Source organism: Gymnoscopelus microlampas (assembly GCF_963454915.1).
Source record: "Gymnoscopelus microlampas genome assembly, chromosome: 16".
Classification (NCBI taxonomy): Eukaryota; Metazoa; Chordata; class Actinopteri; order Myctophiformes; family Myctophidae; genus Gymnoscopelus; species Gymnoscopelus microlampas.
The window spans coordinates 9,033,431-9,052,920 of record NC_139953.1 but is presented as its reverse complement, the minus strand read 5'-3'; the positions used below and the strand labels follow the sequence as shown (position 1 = coordinate 9,052,920).

General features: G+C 42.6%; 1 protein-coding gene across 1 annotated transcript; it reads right to left on the bottom strand.

Annotated features, from left to right (window-relative positions):
• Nucleotides 1-267: 267 nt before the first annotated feature.
• LOC311062819 (tyrosine-protein phosphatase non-receptor type 11-like) lies at nucleotides 268-4,137 on the bottom strand (the record flags this gene model as incomplete). Its single annotated transcript, XM_084082038.1, has 7 exons — nucleotides 268-536; nucleotides 677-799; nucleotides 1,932-2,144; nucleotides 2,313-2,435; nucleotides 3,378-3,473; nucleotides 3,839-3,993; nucleotides 4,111-4,137. 7 exons carry the CDS (start codon nucleotides 4,135-4,137, stop codon nucleotides 350-352), a joined length of 924 nt encoding a protein of 307 aa, XP_083938164.1. The 3' UTR covers nucleotides 268-349.
• Between the last annotated feature and the right edge of the window lie 15,353 nt (nucleotides 4,138-19,490).

The following is a 19,490-nucleotide window of genomic DNA, read 5'->3' as shown; positions in this document are numbered from 1 at the left end:
AGGAAACAATGACAATGTAAATGAAGATCATGTTTCAGATTAAACAACAAACAAACATGGAAATAACGATACCTATAACCCCTATTGATTATAACAATGAGTGATCATTATTAGTCATGACACAAAAAATATTACATTTATTGTACAAAGACTGACTATTGCATTATGACCTCTGATCTCTCAAGAGTAGAGTCTGAGCACAATCATTTTTTTTGTCTGAACGGTATGAAATGTTTAAAAAAATAAGTGTTAAATAAGAAAGAGTTTTTGATTGATCAGAAAGACTCTAATGATGCAATTCAAACTATTCCCAACTGCATATTCGAGCAAAAGAAACAAGCAACAACATTTATAGGTGGTAGGAACAATGTAGTGGATATTTGAGCTCGATTACTTCTCCATTTTTCCTTTTAAGTTGCCCATGATGCTCCATATAATACTCCACCAGGTCAGGCAGTGTGGCGAACTTCTCCCCAGCAACATCATAGGACTCTCCTGTTTTCTGGATCTTAATGTGTCTGACTGCTCCATTATGCCTGAAAAAGCAACAAAGCAACAAAATATCCATTCAGAGAAATTACATATTAGTAGCAGATTATATCTGAAAGGCGAGCAACATGCACAGGCTTTGAAATAATGACAACTGGCTGTGGACGGAGACATTATTAACACTCACCGTACAGATAAAGTAAAGACCTCAGATGTACTCTTAACGGGTCTGACCAAGAAGCTTCCATCCATTCCATGAGTCAACAAGAGGTATTCTGCTTCCACACGTGTGATGTTGGATCTGTACCACCTAACAGAGGAACATCACGTTACAGTTAGCAGGACACATAGTATGTGTTATTTGGAGCTTGTTGATCTGCAACTTTTTTTATTTGAATCCTGAAAAGTAACAGTTTTGGACATAGAAGCTTTCCACCCGACAGAGACAATGTGTTATAAGTGGAACATGCAGTAAGCATACAGTATGTTATTACTGGCGCATCACTGTTATTAATGCTGATGGTGTTTCAATTGAGCCTCACTTGAAGGATCAGTACACTATAACACTGGTTCTCAATGTGGGCTGTGGGGACCCACAGGGGTCCTTGAGTGGGTTCCAGGGGGTCCTCAGCTAAATTATTGATAGCTAGGACCCTTACTGGTCTGTAAGTACTCTCTTAGAGTTGAATGACCACTGAAGATTTTTGTGTAGGGGGGGTCCCAGAGATAAGTTTATTTTATTTTATGAATGACACATACCACTACAGCCCAAAATATTAATTACATGTTATTCTTTCAGCAATAACAATAATGCCTCCATGAACGATGATTACTAGTAGCAATAGTTTAGCTATTTCGTCGTAAAATAAAAAAATGCAGATTTTTACTTTTTATTTCACTGTAATCTACTGTTATGTAGTAAGATTTTGGAACAAACCAACAACTTTTGAGTTGTACCTGTGACGCGTAAAATATGTGACATTCAATATAAAATTACGTAATTTTTCAGTATAGTAATACTTCTGCTAGTCTAAGCATGGATATATAGCATTGTGATTGTGAATAATCTGCATAATTATATTTGAATTTTATTTAAACACTTTAAATACACATGTGTTATACTGAATGGCATTTTACTACTATGAACTTTTCAATGAATTGAGTACAAAGGACCCCATTGAAAACAAGCCATAGGCCTTCTTGGGTTTAAAATCCTTTTAGCAGACCTAGTATTTGAAATGTACATTCCTGTGCTTTTTATTGCAAACTGCTGATAAAGTATTCAATCAATTCAAAACACATTGATATGAATGACAATTAAATGTAATTATCGGCTTTATTCTTAAATATACTATATTGGCATAGTTTGTACTCCAATGAACTATGAACATAAAATCCCTTTTAGGATATTGCAATAACAATAATAACTTTTTTTCTGATACCTTGAAAAGTCTTTACGTTGTTCAGCCAGGGCGTCTGCACAATGTAGTGGATATTTGAGCTCAATAACTTCTCCATTTATATCTTTAAGTTGCCCATGATTTCCCACATAATACTCCACCAGGACAGGCAGTGAGGCGAACCTCTCCCCACTCTCAAGATCATAGTACTCTCCTCTTTCCCGGATCTTAATGTTTCTGACTGCTCCATTATGCCTGTCATTTTTTTTTAAATACAATAAAATTATAATCGTCATCATCATCATCATCATTCAGAAAAATGACATAATTAGTAGCAGATTATATGTGACAGACAGGCAACATGCACAGGCTTTGAAATAATGATTACTGGCTGTAGACAGAGACGTTATCAACAACACTCACCGTACAGATAAAATAAAGACCCCAGATGTACTCTTACTGGGCCTGACCAAGAAGCTTCCATCCATTCCATGAGTCAACAAGAGATACTCTGCTTCCACGCCTGTGATGTTGGATCGGTACCACCTAACAGAGGAACATCATGTTACAGTTAGTGACACATACAGTACGTGTTATTAGTGGGAAATAGCTGTAATTAACGCTCATGGTGTAACAACAGCAATGGATCAGTACAACATGCAGTGTGGGGACCGACATAGACCTGCCTTACTCTCTAGGCCAATATTAATTGCATGCTGTTATCAGCCTCCAAGTGCTGATATGATAAATCTGGACTGAATGTGTAATATGTTCCATATGTAGGCGGTAGTGATGAGCGGGCCGACCCGTAACCCGCGGGTCAACCAGCGGCGCGGATGGGTCGAGTCAGGATTTCAGAGGCAATTATGCGGGCTGTGGGTGAGCGGGTCAGCCGCTCTCACACGCAAAAAAAAAAAAAATCACTTGCTCTTGTTTTGTCTTTATTCCTAATAAGAATAAGAATAATAACAATAAAACAGTTTGAATACACTTGGGGTGTACCGTTTTTTTTTTTTTTTACCGCGGGTCGCGGGGCGGGCGGGTTGAGCCATAGATTTATATATGGGTTCGCGGGGCAGGGTGAGGCGGGTTGGGTTCCGTGGGGGGGGCGGGGCGGGTCAAAAAACCCGACCCGCACATCACTAGTAGGCGGACAATCTCAGAGTTGAATTTTTGTGTGGGGTCCCAGAGATAAACACTTTTTTTTTATTTTATCATATCACACTGGGGGTCCTTGAAAATAAAAAGAAAAAGAAAGACCAGCCAAGATCAATTACTGTGGCGCCACACTTGAAGCATTTCTACACTAGCCTACACAGTAAGTCCTCAGGTGGATCCATTGGAACACAGGTTCTTTTCCCATTTTCCTGAAAATTAACTGTTTGGACATGTTTCCATGCGACATTGACGATACGTAGCCTATATTACTGTTTTGGTATAGTAGTTGTGTCTATCAAAGGCAGTTATATTACTATAACAATTAAGTACCTATTAACGTTGGAGTTAATAGTTTGACCCATGGACTGGTCACTCTTCATGGAGACACAGCTGGGCACGGGAAACTCTGGTCTCTCCTGATTAACCCTGATGGAAATAGGGGATGATCACATTTTAAAATCATATTTACTTGCTGCTGCTTTTTAATTCTCCCTCATCTTCATGTGCTCCAATTCTTGGGTTTGTTTATATCTGTATATGTTTACACAAATGTTGGTTATTTATTTATTCTGTGTGTCTATATGCAGAGCTAATCTTGCAAACTGCTGGACCAATCAGCATCAAACATTGCATGCATGCTGCCAGTAAGCCACTGAAGTACCTTCACTCATTTTAACAAACTTATTTCACATATGTTTTATACTTTTTGAAGCTATTTATAAGAATAATTGATATAGTTTATCAGAGCAAGTTAATGGAGAATGTGGAATGCAGTTTAAACAGCTTCTAACACTGTGATGGAGGTGAGATGATCTCCTTGAACATCCTCTTCTGTGTCTTGGACTAATGCCTCTGCCTCTTCGCTGGGTCCAGCTTCATCACCAGAAACGGCAAGGTAATAATCCATCTCAATGGTCTCCACTCCTGCATTCTGCCCTCTGGTGTGCTGGAGAAACACATTAGCCCCCAACATTAACTTACTGGATCAGATTAGTTTCTCTTAAATAAAAACAGTCTAACTCCTCATTAACAAACCAGTTTTGTATTACATCCAGATGTGTACCTTACCTGGTAGAGATAATAGAGGCATCTGGATAACAGCATAAACAGCAGTAGTACGAGCACTGTGACAATAACTCTGACGATAACAGATGTTTTGGCTGTGAGACAAATATGTTGGTATAAGAACCAGACATTGTGTAAGGAACAGTTTCAGATGGTTAATTTGATCAAATTAACTTTTTCTGATTTCTGATGTTACTTACATATGTGTCTTGCCATATGTGTCTTGCCTGTTTGAGCTCTAACAGTGAGATATAGGAGCTCGCTCTCAGAGGAGAATCCATGAAGAAAAATATTGATGTGATAAACACAACTGTAGTTCTGTTGGTGGGTGTGGTTTGCTGCAAGAAATCGGAAGTTGGCAGAGTGATTGACAGCTGTTTGGGTGTGGTTTATTTTATATTTAGTTACGTCGGTGAGGTGGAAGGAGCCTCCTGGGTACTGTGGCTGGATGGAGCAGGTGATAGTGAAGTTAGAACCCTGTAACACCTGCAGCCCCTGCTGCTGGTCCCCAGAAACCGTGATGTTTGGCTTAAACAGAATATCTGTAACAAGGCAGAGGTGATGGCTGAAACATCAGATATGTAAAGAGAAAATATTGCATGAACATAACATTGAACCCTTTAAGGTCATAGTTTGAGATAAACAGATATAAAATCATACTTTTAATTTTGTGAAGAAATAAACGCCACAGGGAGGAGGCCGGGGAGGTGGAGAGAGTTTGATCACTAACAGGCAGCAAGGACGGTGCTGTGACCAAATGCTGAGCATGTAGTATGACGTGAACAATAGTTAGAGTGAATAGAAATCTGCTTAAAAAGACCACCTAGAATGAACCATTAGAATTGAGGACATATATGTGGTAGATTGTTAGCAAGACTGAAGGGAGATTGAGCTAAATTTGCCCACTTCAGATTTTCTTACGTTTTCAAGTAGTCACAGAATATTTATCTCCAGTATGATCGATATCCTGATGGTTGCTAATCATAGAGGGTATCACTGTGCTTCCGCAAAAAAAAAAGTGTCATTGCGACCTCCCGTTCGTTTATATACGTCGTTAAAAATAGCATATTTCGGCAAAAATACATAGTAAAAAAAAGAGCCGAGATACAGGCTTTTTAAGTAATAAGTAAAATTATATCTCCTGGTTCTGTGGGCCAAATAAAAAAAAAACAAATACACACATATATACATATACACATGGCCGATGTAACGCTCTATTGTGTGTTACCTGAACAGATCACCTTCAGCCTGCCAGTGGAATTCAGAGACTTCTTTGTTGCACACTCCCTCAGTGAAGGCTCAGACCCAACACAGGGAGATGTAATCCTCCATACAAGTTTATATTTAGAACCAGAACGCCTTACTGTTGAAACAGCAGAGCCACAGTCCAGCTGTCTACACACTACAGCTGATGACTTCAGGTTCCAGTCAGACCCAACATCCACTGATCTCCACTCTCTCTGGTGTTTCATCTCCAGTCTACCAGCACATTTACTGGCTCCTCCCACCAACTTGATATGTCCAGGCTCTGTACAGAGACAAGAGAGAAAGTAGTTTAAATGTGATATAACATGTATTAAAAGTGTATAATCCAAATCAAAAGTGTAGTATGTTGTACCTGAGCAGGTGAGCCCAACAACACTGTCAGGAGAGCAGGTGTTTGCAGTTGAGCCTGAGGTTCCACAGTCCAGAAGATCAGACTCACTGCCTTCACACTGGAAGTCTTTGATCCACATTGGAGCATTCACGTCTCCATAGAGCCCCCCCTGGAGGACTGAGGGAGCCCCACAGCCAAGCTGCCTACAGACCACCTCTGCATCCTGCTGGTCAAAGTCACCTTCACACACTGAGACCCACGACTGATTAGACATCACCTCCAATCTGCCCGAACATATACTAGTCCCATTCACCAACCTCACTGACTCTGAAAAGAGTGAGAGAGTGTGTGTGTGTGTGAGAGAGAGAGAGAGAGAGAGAGAGAGAGAGAGAGAGAGAGAGAGAGAGAGAGAGAGAGAGAGAGAGAGAGAGAGAGAGAGAGAGAGAGAGAGAGAGAGAGAGAGAGAGAGAGAGAGAGAGAGAGAGAGAGAGAGAGAGAGAGAGAGAGAGAGAGAGAGAGAGAGAGAGAGAGAGAGAGAGAGAGAGAGAGAGAGAGAGAGAGAGAGAGAGAGAGAGAGAGAGAGAGAGAGAGAGAGAGAGAGAGAGAGAGAGAGAGAGGGGGGGGTAGAACTGAAATCAAGTTAAAACTCTTAACCAGAGAAAACACCAATTGAATGGTTCAAATTCAGAGATTGTACGACAAAGCAATCTATCCCATCATGCACAGCACTTTTACACAACAGTTTTAACAAAATATCATTGTTAATATATCTTTATTTGAGATTTAAATTAGACACAAGCGATAGTGACACTTTTCCAAACGATCGGGTAGAAGCATGTATTTTACCGCAGTTTTGCAACATTAGGATGGAACTGAGGTAAGTGTAAGCTCTATTCTTATATATTACTTTTTTATTTTTTTATTTCATATTTACATGTCGATTTAAGCTCTGACATTTATGTCAGACAAGTATGTGAAGAGTCTTCCAGTGCTAACTCATTTTGGATAGAAAAATATTTTAGTGAGATTTTCTGCTTTGCTGAACAATGGGCAGCCGCGAGAAGACACATTTAGTCACAAATATTGAGCATATATATTTATAAGCATATTTGGTGTCAAGGCTCTGTCTCCATTCATTCCCTGTAAGCATGAAAATAGTATTTAATCATTAGATTAAATAAGACACAATAAGATTACTGTCATAAATCACTGTGTTACCTGAACAGATCAGCTCCAGTTTGTCAGTGGAGTTAAGAGACTCCTTTGTTGCACACTCCCTCAGTGAAGACTCAGACCCAGCACAGCACGATGTAACCTTCCATACGGGTTGATCGATAGAACCAGAACTCATTACTGTTGAAACAGCAGAGCCACAGTCCAACTGTCTACACACTACAGCTGATGACTTCAGGTTCCAGTCAGAACCATCCACTGGTCTCCACTCTCTCTGGTTTTTCATCTCCAGTATACCAGTACAGTTACTAGTTCCCCCCACCAACCTGATATTATCAGGCTCTGTACAGAGACAAGAGAGTACGCAGCAAATACTGTATATAACTTTCATTATGAAATAGTAATCTAAATCAAAAGCATAGTTTGTCCTTTACCTGAGCAGATGAGTCCAACAGCCTTGTCAGGTGAACAGGTATTTGCAGTTGAGTCTGAGGTTCTACAGTCCAGGAGAACAGACTCATTGCCTTCACACTGTAACTCTTTGGTCCACATCGGCACAATCACATCTCCATAGAGCGCCCCCTGGAGGATCAAAGGAGCCCCACAGCCAAGCTCCCTACAGACCACCTCTGCTTCCTGCTGGTCAAAGTCACCATCACAAACTGAGACCCACGTCTGATTAGACTTCACCTCCACTCTGCCTGAACATAAACTAGTCCCATTGACCAACCTCACTGACTCTGGAGAGAGAGAGAGAGAGAGAGAGAGAGAGAGAGAGAGAGAGAGAGAGAGAGAGAGAGAGAGAGAGAGAGAGAGAGAGAGAGAGAGAGAGATGAGTGACTGTAAAGATTACTTTCATTGTTGAAGTCATTGTTTCGTTTACCTGAACAGATCACCTCCAGTATGTCAGTGGAAGTACCAGTTGTTGCAGAGTCTGCCAAGAAAGACTCAGATCCAATACAGGAAGATCTAATCATCCATACAGGTTGAACTGCAGAAGCAGCAGAACTCCTTACTGTTGAAACAGCAGAGCCACAGTCCAGCTGTCTACACATTACATCTAATGACTTCAGGTTCCAGTCAGACGACCCATTAACTGGTCTCCACGCTCTCTGGTGTTTCATCTCCAGTCTACCAGTACATTTACTGGTTCCTTCGACCAACCTAATGGACTCTAGAGACAAGAGAGAGAGAGAGAGAGAGAGAGAGAGAGAGAGAGAGAGAGATCGAGAGAGAGAGAGAGAGAGAGAGAGAGAGAGAGAGAGATCGAGAGAAGATTTAAAAAAAAAAATCTGCTCAATAGAATGGTATAACTGTACCACATTCCTTCCAGGAAGTTGTATGCAAATGACTTGTACTACTGAGAGAGACGCTTTATTGTTTTGGCTGCATAGACTTGTTCAGTAAAGAGTCTAAATGCAAACTCTGTCTAAATAAGAACTCAACACGGGCGTTCTCTGCGGGCCGCGATGGGACCCTGAGGAGCTACCGGACCAGTTACCCGAGTTATTAGCGTAGCAGTTTCGCTTCCCAGTACTGCACTACAAGCGGTGTAACCCCTTGCCAAATCCACGGTTGGGTTCAAACTAATTTTTTGAGCTAAGGTTCGGTTCAAACCTCGTTCTTTTAATATATTTATTATATTTATTATTATATCTTTTGAAAATGTTAAATACATTTTCATTGTATGTATGTATGTATGTATGTGTAATATCAAGAGCACTAAAGAACGCTATGATGTTAGATTTACTTTAATAACACTAAAAAACACTATGATGGTAGATTGACTTTACATTTTAATTTAACATGAATTAAATAAGTAACTTTTTGTGATTATTGACAAACTTGCAAGAGTAGTTTCACAAGTTATATCCAAAGTTTGAAATTGTATTATTATTTTATTCAGAGCTTTACTGTAGAAATGGCATTCTAACAATCAAAATGTGTTGCTGATGAACATAGATCTGTTTGAACAATCATTTTCTACCTTATGCCATGTTAAAAAAAACTGAATTGAAGGTATTTTATGAGAAGACTCCTGTGGCAATAAAGCAGTCACGGGTTGTTACTATAGTCATGCTTTACTGACAGTGCTGCGCACTGTAAGTAGCCGTTATACAAGCTCATAGTGCGTTGCATCAGCAACCTATTGTGTGCTTGTACATCTGATATTGACATGATTGTAAAACCAAGTATAAATCAGGTATATGGCCAGGGCTGTCAACTCAGAGCAGAACGGAGAAGACGCAACTTCTCCCCGCTGCCCAAGACAAGTAGGAAAGCAAGACCCGCCATCTCCGGTTTACTTCCTGTACCTAGGTGGCCGTCTCTTTAGGAGACCGGACATAGATTGGAATCTATTAATTCAAATGGGAGAGTGAATGTGAAAATTATTTAGCTCCATGGTCACTGAACTAAATATTGGACCCAATCGCCACAAGCCACATTACACACATTAAACAACATTCTGAAACTAATATGTTTTTTTTTTTTCACAGAGACAAATCATTATCAACCTTTTTCTGCTCCATCAACACACTCTCCCGAGAGCACCAGTAAGCATAGGACGTTCGCGAGATCTGCCGTCCGACGGCGCCCACTTAGGAGACCATTTGAATGACATTTGTATACCATTTTGCCTCTAATGGCTAAAATTGGGATGGCGGATCTTCCTAAATATCCCACCATCTTTGCTGCTGCCACAGACAACGACAAGCTTGCATTTCCTGGTTCCAGTGTCTGGACCCAATCAGATCATAGGTCTTTCCTTAGCAGCCTCTCAGAGCCAATCGAGGACTCCATTATTTCACCCAGCCCCGGTTGGCTATATTTGTTAACCCTTTACTGGGTGTATTTCAGACCTATTTTGAAGAGACAACCGCGATTCGGGAAAACTAAACTGTAAATCTAACCGAGGACGTCTGGATCAAAGTTTTCTGGTTCAGTCCAAAACCGTTAAAGCACTACTTATTCTAATATAGGATAAAAATAATAAAAATGAAACCACAATACACACAAAGAGAAAGAAAGATACCATAGGTAAGATTAAAGAGCAAACAGAATACAATGCTAGCCTATCATCATCATCATCAGTCTCTCTCTTTCGCACGCACGCACGCACGCACGCACGCACGCACGCACGCACGCACGCACGCACGCACGCACACACACACACACACACACACACACACACACACACACACACACACACACACACACACAATACCTGAACAGATCACTTCCAGTCTGTCGGTGGAATTAAGAGACTTTTTTGTTGCACACTCCCTCAGTGAAGACTCAGACCCAACACAGGAAGATGTAATCCTCCATACAGGTTGATATCTAGGACCAGAACTCCTTACTGTTGAAATAGCATAGCCACAGTCCAGTTGTCTACATACTACGGCTGTCGACTTCAGGTTCCAATCAGACCCAACCACCCCTGGTCTCCACTCTGTCTGGTGTTTCATCTCCAGTCTACCAGTACAGTTACTAATTCCTCCCACCAACCTGATGGACTCTGTAAAGAGACAAGAGAGTAAGCAGTAAAATACATAACTTTCATCATAAAAATAAAAGGAGACAAGTGTGTGTGTGTGTCACGACTGCCACACCCACTCTACCTTTCTCCCCCTCTTTCTAGTTCTCTCATTTGATTATAGGAGTGGAGACAGGGGTGCAAGACAGGAGGCGGAGACGACCAATCAGGAGGTCTATAAAGCCAGGCTCAACGCTACATGCTCTGCCAGATCATCAGTCTCTGTTTGACCTAGTCAGTCGCTTTCCACCTGGGCTAGCATTATTCTCAATGTGTATTCTGAATACTTACCTTTTTCTCCTGTGCTTGTAGTGACCACCTGAACCCTGGAAGTCTGCCTCTGCTCTGCTCCTAGCCACCACTGCTACACTCTGCTCCACTCTTGCATCTGAACCCTGGAAGTCTGCCTCTGCTCTGCTGTGATCCTAGCCACCATTGCTGCATTCAGCTCCACTCGAACAGTATCTAAATAAACCTATATTCTATAACTGCAATTCCATCTAGTCTGTCTCCGTGTTTGCACCTGGGTTCAAGGAAACTTTACATTATGACTGTGTGTGTGTGTGTGTGTGTGTGTGTGTGTGTGTGTGTGTGTGTGTGTGTGTGTGTGTGTGTGTGTGTGTGTGTGTGTGTGTGTGTGTGTGTGTGTGTGTGTGTGTGTGTGTGTGTGTGTGTGTGTGTGTGTGTGTGTGTGTGTGTGTGTGTGTGTGTGTGTGTGTGTGTGTGTGTGTGTGTGTGTGTGTGTGTGTGTGTGTGTGAGAGAGAGGGAAATACGCTCTCAAGCTTTTGTGTTTTATCTTTTTGACAGATATTTAACAAATAAATAGTCATGTACGTATATACATACATTTTTGGTCAATAAAAATGTCAACAAAGAAGTTCACAGAGGTGCAACGCACGGCAATCCTTGAGGTGCTGACCAACGGTACAAACACTAAATACATCAAACAGTCGCTACACACTCGTTGATTTTTTGAGGATAAGAGAATAAAAACAGCAATGTTTCTAGGCTGCCTTCTTCAGGGTAGAGAGATCAAGGTGTATGTGACATTTGAGTACACAGATGGTACTGATTCACCAATTACGGGTCAGATGGGTGTAACCAATCCACAAAGGGTTAAGACCAGTAGCGTTGATGGGACAATTATCACCAAAGTTAAATGGAAAACAAGTTAACCATTTAAAATTCCTATCAATAGGCTCTGTGCATGACTGCTGTTCCCTTTTCCAGAAGGTTCCCGTTTCCTGTTACGGATACGTTTATCATAGCTTAATTTGATTGGCTCAGCAGCAGATTTGAACCGGAAACACACAACACCTTCACACCTTTCCAGTTTAAATCAAATTCCAGCCAATCAAATAAGGGTATGAGAAACTGACCCGGAACAGGAAACAGGAATGCCACCTTCTGAAAAGGGGAACTAAAGCATGATTTCAATCTACGACAGTGTTGTGCGAAGCATCGGCCCTACCTAATTCTGATTGGCTGAAATGAAATAAGCAGAACTGTCTGGTTCTACCAAAAAGGGGGAGGGTCAGGTTCAAATAACTTCCAAAACTCCATTCCACCAGCCACCTCGATAGCGTGTTGCGGTAAACATTAGACTTTCAGTATCAACATCAAGGCACAAGTCACACACAAAGACTACAAGGCACAACTGCCAATCAAAGCGACCACTGGCCAATCACAGCGCGTCCCCTCCGAGACTTGGCATGACACTGCCGTAGAATGTGATAACGTCACGCTTAAAGCCTATTCAATGAAGACAAATAATGTGAGATTAAGTGAATACAGTAAACTAAATGCATTAATTCAAACTGATTGTATAACGAAGTCAGGAATTATGCAAATTAGGAGAGCATGCTCTACCTGGTTATGCAGTACCCGTTGTACCTGTCTGTCTGTGTCCCTTCTGTGCACATATATGGATATCTCTGTATCTGTTTTTCTGCTCTATGCCCATATATGGAGATCCCTGATGTCATCAGTCTATGGTCATATCGGTCGGATCGGCGGTTCTGGACAACCGTCTATCCAAACGCCAACGTTCTGGACAACACTTGTATGACCGAATTGACACCGGGCATGGCACTCCCTCAGGTCGTCGCTAGTGACGTGCGTGCCAAGTTTGAATTTGGTCGGTTGGACGATGCTCGAGATACGTGAACAACAGATGGACCTACAGACATACATACATACAAAGATGTTGCGAATTTATTGTAAAAAGAAGATACAACATCATGTATCTCCCCCCCTCCGTATTGTGTAGATGTGAGCTTTGTAAAAGCCGCCTATGAATTAAAAGAACAAAGGCAAATTAAGAGAGGGTCCACAGAAAAGATCTGAGATCATCAAAGTCAACATTAAGGCCCATGGGTGACAATGTTTTGAGGTAATGAATCCCTGAAGCCTCTCTATTTTAAAAGTAAGGTTTCTATATCCCTTCTTGGGAAAGAAACCTTTTCAATACAGAGGGTGATTAACTTCCATAAAGTGTAAAGCAACTGGATAAGTGATGTTTTTACACATAATGGTACTACAGTGCTTAGGAATGCGAGCTTTATGTTCAATTTTGGTCATGCCCACGTAAGCCTTACCACAAGGGCAGGTAAGCAAATAGATAACCTTTAATGGTACACGTGATTACACGTTTAATAGAGATCTTTTTGTGAGGGTGCTTAAAATAATGACATGTATTGGTACTGTTGCATTGAGCACAGGAGCCACCTCTACCTGTATAGTTGCCAGTCGGAATTAGTGCCATTTTACGTTGAGAAGACACTGGGAGGAGGAGGTAAATAGATTTGACCAAGTGGTCTCTGATGTTCTGAGGTTCAATACTACTGGTTTTAACCCTTTTTTTGGTTGGTTACATTAATCTGACCTGTAATTGATGAATGAGTGCCATCTGTGTAATTAAATGTCACATACTATACACCTTGATCTCTATATCCTGAAGAAGGCAGCTTAGACCACATCCACACGGAGACGTTTTCAGGTGAATCCGCAAAAGTTTTTAATCGTTTAGACGTTTCGTCCACACGGAGCCGGCGTTTTGGATCCACAAATACGCTTATTTTTAAAACCGGGTCCCGGAGTGAATAACTCTGAAGACGCCACCCTTGCGTCTCCGTGTGTACACTTGAAGAAGCATCTTTCCTGAACCGATGACGCTAGCTCCACCTCTCGCTTAACCCACATGCGCCGACCCCCCCCCCCCCCCCCCCCCCTCCGTATTGTTCAATAAAAAGCATTTTAATCCGATTGGTGTCCATTGTCTCCGAATCTTCTCCATTTGCTTTTATTTACGCGACCCTATCGGTTGGGAGGTTAAACTCTTTTTATTGAACAATACGGAAGATACGGGTACTTATACCCACCCAAAGTGAATTGTAACATCCATGGCCATGAGGTAAGCGCTTTATATTTGAAATCTGAACGTTTATGTAGATGTACGGGTTGTAAATGGAGAAAGTGCAAACACCAGGTTGAAGTTCAGCCAGGACGCTCGTGGCGACGCCCGCAACCTAGCTGACCAGTGTGAAATGTCGTGCCCCAGAGCGTCTTGATTGTTAATAGGTAAAACTCGACTATAGTCGAGGTTTACTACTTAAGTAAAAGTAGCAATACCAAAATATAAAAATACTCTGTTACAAGTAAAAGGCCTGTGCTCAAAATGTTACTTGAGTTCAATCAAAGTAAGTAAAAGTACTACAATGTTTTGTGTACAAGCTCACAATGTGTCGCGATGCACGTTGTGAGCTTGTAGCTATTGGCTATTTTCAAATAACCTATGTATAAAATAGGGCTAAAGTGGTTAATGTATGTTTTATAATGTAGCCTAATAATGTATATCTGCAAAGTAAATAGTAACTAAAGCTTTCAAATAATTGTAGTGGAGTAAAAGTTCAATATTTTCCTCTGAGAACACACACACACACACACACACACACACACACACACACACACACACACACACACACACACACACACACACACACACACACACACACACACACACACACACACAAAATACCTGAACAGATCACTTCAATTCTGACAGCGGAAAGCAGAGCCTTCTTTGTTGCACAGTCCCTCAGTGAAGACTCAGACCCAAGACAGAAAGATGTTTATCCTCCATACAGGTTGATATCTAGAACCAGAACGAATTAGCAACGTAGCGAGCCACAGTCCAGTGACTACACACTACAGTTGATGACTCCATGTTCCAGTCATACCCAACAACCCCTGGTCTCCACTCTCTCTGGTGCATAACCTCCAGTCTACCAGTACATTTACTGGCTCCTCCCACCAACCTGATGTCATCAGGCTCTGCACAGAGACAAGAGTGTAAGTAGTACAAATTGTACATAACTTTCATTATAAAATAACAATCCAAACCAAAAGGGTAGTTTATCTTTTACTGAGCAGATGAGTCCAACAGCCTTGTCAGGTGAGCAGGTGTTTATAGTTGAGTTTGAGGTTCTACAGTCAGGAGACAAGACTCACTGCCTTCACACTGAACTCTTTGGTCAACATTGGCACATTCCCATCTCCATAGAGCGCCCCCTGGAGGAGCGACAAAGTCCCACAGCCAAGCTGCCTACAGACCACCTCTGCATCCTGCTGGTCAAAATCACCTTCACAGACTGAGACCCATGACTGAGGAACTTGACCTCCAGTCTGCCTGAACACAAACTAGCCCATTCACCAACCTCACAGAGTCTGGAGGAGAGAGCGAGAGAAAGACAGAGGGAGAGAGAGAGAGGAGTCAAGACAAGAGAACGTGCGTGCGTGCGTGCGTGCGTGCGTGCGTGCGTGCGTGCGTGCGTGCGTGCGTGCGTGCGTGCGTGCGTGCGTGCGTGCGTGCGTGCGTGCGTTCGTGCGTACGTAGCTAAACATGTGGTATCGATTACAGAACAGCACACCCTATTGAAGAGACCCTCACATTCCATGACAACTGGGCCAACCTTTACTGGACCTAGGTCACATAAACATTCCATGCAATAACTATAGGTTCTGAACTGAACATTAGGCTTTTTATTACTATGGTGCTTGTAGAGAGAGAGAGAGTAGATATACATAGGGTTTGCAACAGACAGATAACATAGAGTAAACAACAAGATACAATGTCAAAATCATCATCATCATCATCATCATCATCATCTTCTTCAGTCTCACAGTCACACAATACCTGAACAAATCACTTCCAGTCTGTCTGTGGAAGGCAGAGGCTCCGTTGTTCTCCTCCATACAGGTTGATCTGTAGAAGAAGAAGTCCTTACTGTTGAAACAGCAGAGCCACAGTCAAGCTGTCTGCACACTATAGCTGATGATCTCAGGTTCCAGTCAGACCCAACAACCACAGGTGTCCACTTTCTCTGGTGTTCCATCTCCAGTATACCAGTACATTTACTGGCTCCTCCCATCAACCTGATGGGCACTGTACAGAGACAAGATAGTAAACAGTCAATGGAAGTGTTTGGAGAGAGAGCGAGAGAGGAGCGGGAGGAGTCAAGACAAGAGAACAGGCTTCACTCCAGGTTGTGCTAGTGTGTGTGTGTGTGTGTGTGTGTGTGTGTGTGTGTGTGTGTGTGTGTGTGTGTGTGTGTGTGTGTGTGTGTGTGTGTGTGTGTGTGTGTGTGTGTGTGTGTGTGTGTGTGTGTGTGTGTGTGTGTGTGTGGGGGGGGGGGGGGGGGGGGGGGGTGGGGGGGGTGCAAAACATACTCTCAGACAATAAAAATCCAAAGCAAAAGTATAGTGTGTCTTTTACCTGAGCAGGTGAGTCCAACAGCCTTGTCAGGTGAGCAGGTGTTTATAGTTTGGTCTGAGGTTCTACAGTCCAGGAGAACAGACTCATAGCCTTTACACTGGAACTCTTTGGTCCACATTGGCACATTCCCATCTCCATAGAGCCCCCCCTGGAGGACTGATCGAGACCCACAGCCAAGCTGCCTACAGAGAACCTTTGCATCCTGCTGGTCAAAGTCACCTTCACACACTGAGACCCACGAATGATCAGACTTCACCTCCACTCTGCCTGAACATGAATTAGCACCATTCACCAACCTCACAAAGTCTGAAGAGAGAGGGAGGGAGGGAGGGAGAGTGAGTGAGTGAGTGAGTGAGTGAGTGAGTGAGTGAGTGAGTGAGTGAGTGAGTGAGTGAGTGAGTGAGTGAGTGAGTGAGTGAGTGAGTGAGTGAGTGAGTGAGTGAAAGAGCAAACAGAATACAATGCTATCATCATCATCATCACCACCACCACCACCACCATCATCATCATCATCATCATCATCTTTAACACACACACACACACACACACACACACACACACACACACACACACACACACACACACACACACACACACACACACACACACACACACACACACACACACACACACACACACACACGTACACACGCACACAAACAAACACACACGCACGCACACACACGCACAATACCTAAACAGATCACTTCCAATCCGACAGAGGAATGCAGAGACTCCATTGTTCCACACTCCCTCAGTGAAGTCTCAGACCCGAAACAGGAGGATGTAATCCTCCATACAGGTTTATGTCTAGAATCAGAACTCCTTTCTATTGAAAAAGCAGAGCCACAGTCCAGCTGTCTACACACTACAGCTGATGACTTCAGGTTCCATTCAGACCAACCATCGACTGGTCTCCACTCTCTCTGGTGTTTCATCACCAGTCTACCAGTACATTTACTGGCTCCTCCCACCAACTTGATATCATCAGGCTCTGTACAGAGACAGGAGATTAAGCCGTAAAAAAAAGTGTACATATGTTTCATTAACATTTTTATCCAAACCAAAAGTGTAGTTTAGTTATTTTTTAGTTCTTGTAGTGTAGTTCTTTTACCTGTGCAGGTGAGTCCAACAGCCTTGTTAGGTGAGCAGGTATGTGCAGTTGAGTCTGAGGTTCTACAGTCCAGGAGAACAGACTCACTGCCGTCACACTGGAACTCTTTGGTCCACATTGGAGCATTCACGTGTCCATAGAGCGCCCCCTGTATGACTGAAGGAGCCCCGCAGCCAAGCTCCCTACAGACCACCTCTTTATCCTGCTTGTCAAAGTCACCTTCACAAACTGAGACCCATGACTGATCAGACTTTACCTCCACTCTGCCTGAACATGAACTAGTTCCATTCACCAACCTCACAGAGTCTGGAGAGAGAGAGAGAGAGAGAGAGAGAGAGAGAGAGAGAGAGAGAGAGAGAGAGAGAGAGAGAGAGAGAAAGAGAGAGAGAGACTTCCACTTTTGCTTTGGCAATGTAAACGCATGTTTTCTCATGCGAATGAAGCTCCTTTGAATTGAATTGAATTGAAATGAAAATTGAGAGAAAGAGGAGTCAAGACAACAGAACAGGCTTCACTCCAAGTTGTGTTTTTTTTGTGCGTGCGTGCGTGCGTGCATGCGTGCGTGAGCGAGTGAGGGAGTTTATTCATGGACAGAATCACAGACTAAAACATTCTGCTCAATAGATTGAAAAAAGTGGTGGTTTAACTGTACCATAATACACAAAGATAGGCATAAAGCAGATAGAAAAACAGAATCAAATGCTGTCATCAGTGTCACACACAACCACACACACACGCAAAATTTACAATTTACAATTTAGGCATTTAGCAAATGCTCTTTATCCAGAGCGACTTACAGTAAGCAGGGTAAACATAATACATATAATGTAAATATTACCTGAACAGATCACTTCCAGATGGCCAGTGGAATTAAGAGACCTCTTTGTTGCACAATCCTTCAGTGAAGACTCAGACCCGACACAGGAAGATGTAATCCTCCATACAGGTAGAACCATAGAACCAGAACTCTTTACTGTGTAAACAGCAGAGCCACAGTCCAGCTGTCTACACACTACAGCTGATGACTTCAGGTTCCAGTCAGACCCAACATCCACTTGTCTCCACTCTCTCTGATGTTTCATCTCCAGTATACCAGTACATTTACTGGCTCCTCCCACCAACCTGATACCATCAGGCTCTGTAGAGAGACAGGAGAGTAAGCAGTGAAAAATGCATATAACTTTCAATACAAAAATAATGATCCAAACTAAACTTTTACCTGAGCAGGTGAGCCCAACAGCCTTGCCAAGTGAGCAGGTGTTTCTAGTTGAGTCTGATGTTCTACAGTCCAGGAGAACAGACTCAATGCCTTCACACTGGAACTCTTTGGTCCACATTGGAGCGTTCACATCTCCATAGAGCGCCCCCTGGAGGACTGAAGGAGCCCCGCAGCCAAGCTGCCTACAGACCACCTCTGCATCCTGCTGGTCAAAGTCACCTTCACACACTGAGACCCACGACTGATCAGACTTTACCTCCAATCTGCCTGAACATGAACTAGTCCCATTGACCAACCTCACAGAGTCTGAGAGAGAGAGAGAGAGAGAGAGAGAGAGAGAGTCAAGACAAGAAAACAGGCTTCACTCCAGGTTTTGCTCGTGTGTGTGTGTGTGTGTGTGTGTGTGTGTGTGTGTGTGTGTGTGTGTGTGTGTGTGTGTGTGTGTGTGTGTGTGTGTGTGTGTGTGTGTGTGTGTGTGTGTGTGTGTGTGTGTGTGTGTGTGTGTGTGTGTGTGTGTGTGTGTGTGTGTGTGTGTGTGTGTGTGTGTGCGTGCGTGCGTGCGTGCGTGCGGGCGTGTGTGCGTGAAGACAGAATGTGCGTTTGAGGGAGACACAGACTTAAAACATGCTGCTCAATAAAATGGAAATAAGCTCTCAAGCTTTTTTGTGCTTTATCCTTTTGACAGATATGTAAAAATCTGGCGTCAAGGAAGCTCCGCTGAATATGAGGCCAAATAAGTACTTTTCAGCCATGCAGTTCTCATTAATAGCCTAGAGGGTGTCGCTATTTCCCCTCTGCTGGCTGCAGGAGAATCATCACACCATTATTACAATGGAGATTAGACCTGACTTAATAATGGATTTTATTACCTTAGCAAACATTGTCATAAATACGTTATGCCTTCAGTCGCTAGTTTAAAGTCTTCTTTCAATTATTATGATATGCATTTTGTAAATGATGGCC